The 670-nt window shown below is 51.8% G+C and overlaps 1 protein-coding gene across 1 annotated transcript in view; it reads right to left on the bottom strand.

The window, feature by feature from the left end:
- Positions 1-79, bottom strand: part of LOC121662334 (transcription factor jun-D-like) — a 12,939-nt gene extending 12,860 nt beyond the window's left edge. The window contains exon 1 of the mRNA XM_042023379.1: positions 57-79. Within this exon, the coding sequence (XP_041879313.1) occupies positions 57-79 (23 nt within the window). The remainder of the gene's footprint in view (positions 1-56) is intronic.
- Positions 80-670: the final 591 nt, after the last annotated feature.

Raw genomic sequence — 670 nt, forward strand, 5'->3', positions numbered from 1 at the left:
TGCTGACCATGTCCCCGGACCCAAGTGAACCTCCGCAGCTTTTTCTCATCACTCACCTAAAGGTAGGTTCCTTCGTCATTCCTATACAAAAACTGTCACTCCTGTAGGATGGTTTTACTTGCTCATCTAATGCAGAGTTCAAAAGTGAGCCTACAAGAATGGTAATATGTTGAAACTGCTCAAAATAAACTTATTTGTACAACAGATAGATTTATTGAGAGATCTATTTACTGTTTGCTGATGCACCTGCAACCTACATTTAGGCGAGTGACACAGAGTTGTTTTACACATCCTCCATTCACCTGTGTGTTACGGCAATGTGGTCTTTGCGTTGTTTTCTTTTGCCTTTCCCCCGCCCCCCTTTTTTTTTTTTTTTTTTTTTTTTCCTTTTTCTTTCTTCCCGAAGAGAGCCAGAACCTCCCGCCGGGCTCACAGAACCAACTTCTTCCTGTCCCTGTGACAGCCGCGTTGTGCACACCCGCCCGACCGCAGCCCTGCCTGCCAGATGGGGCGATCATCCCTAGCCAGGACTTCGGGCATGGCGCGGCCGGAGTAGTCCCTGAAGGGTCCCTCTCCTTGCAGGAACGACCGCAGCACAGCCCTCGGTCCCGGGATTGTGCCCAGCGGGGCGGGAGGCGCTGCCCAGCTGTGGATGCGGGGCGGGAGGCGC

Source organism: Corvus kubaryi, unplaced genomic scaffold, assembly GCF_017639235.1.
Source record: "Corvus kubaryi isolate FWS band 111438036 unplaced genomic scaffold, C.kubaryi_AGA036_p1.0 37249, whole genome shotgun sequence".
Taxonomy (NCBI): Eukaryota; Metazoa; Chordata; class Aves; order Passeriformes; family Corvidae; genus Corvus; species Corvus kubaryi.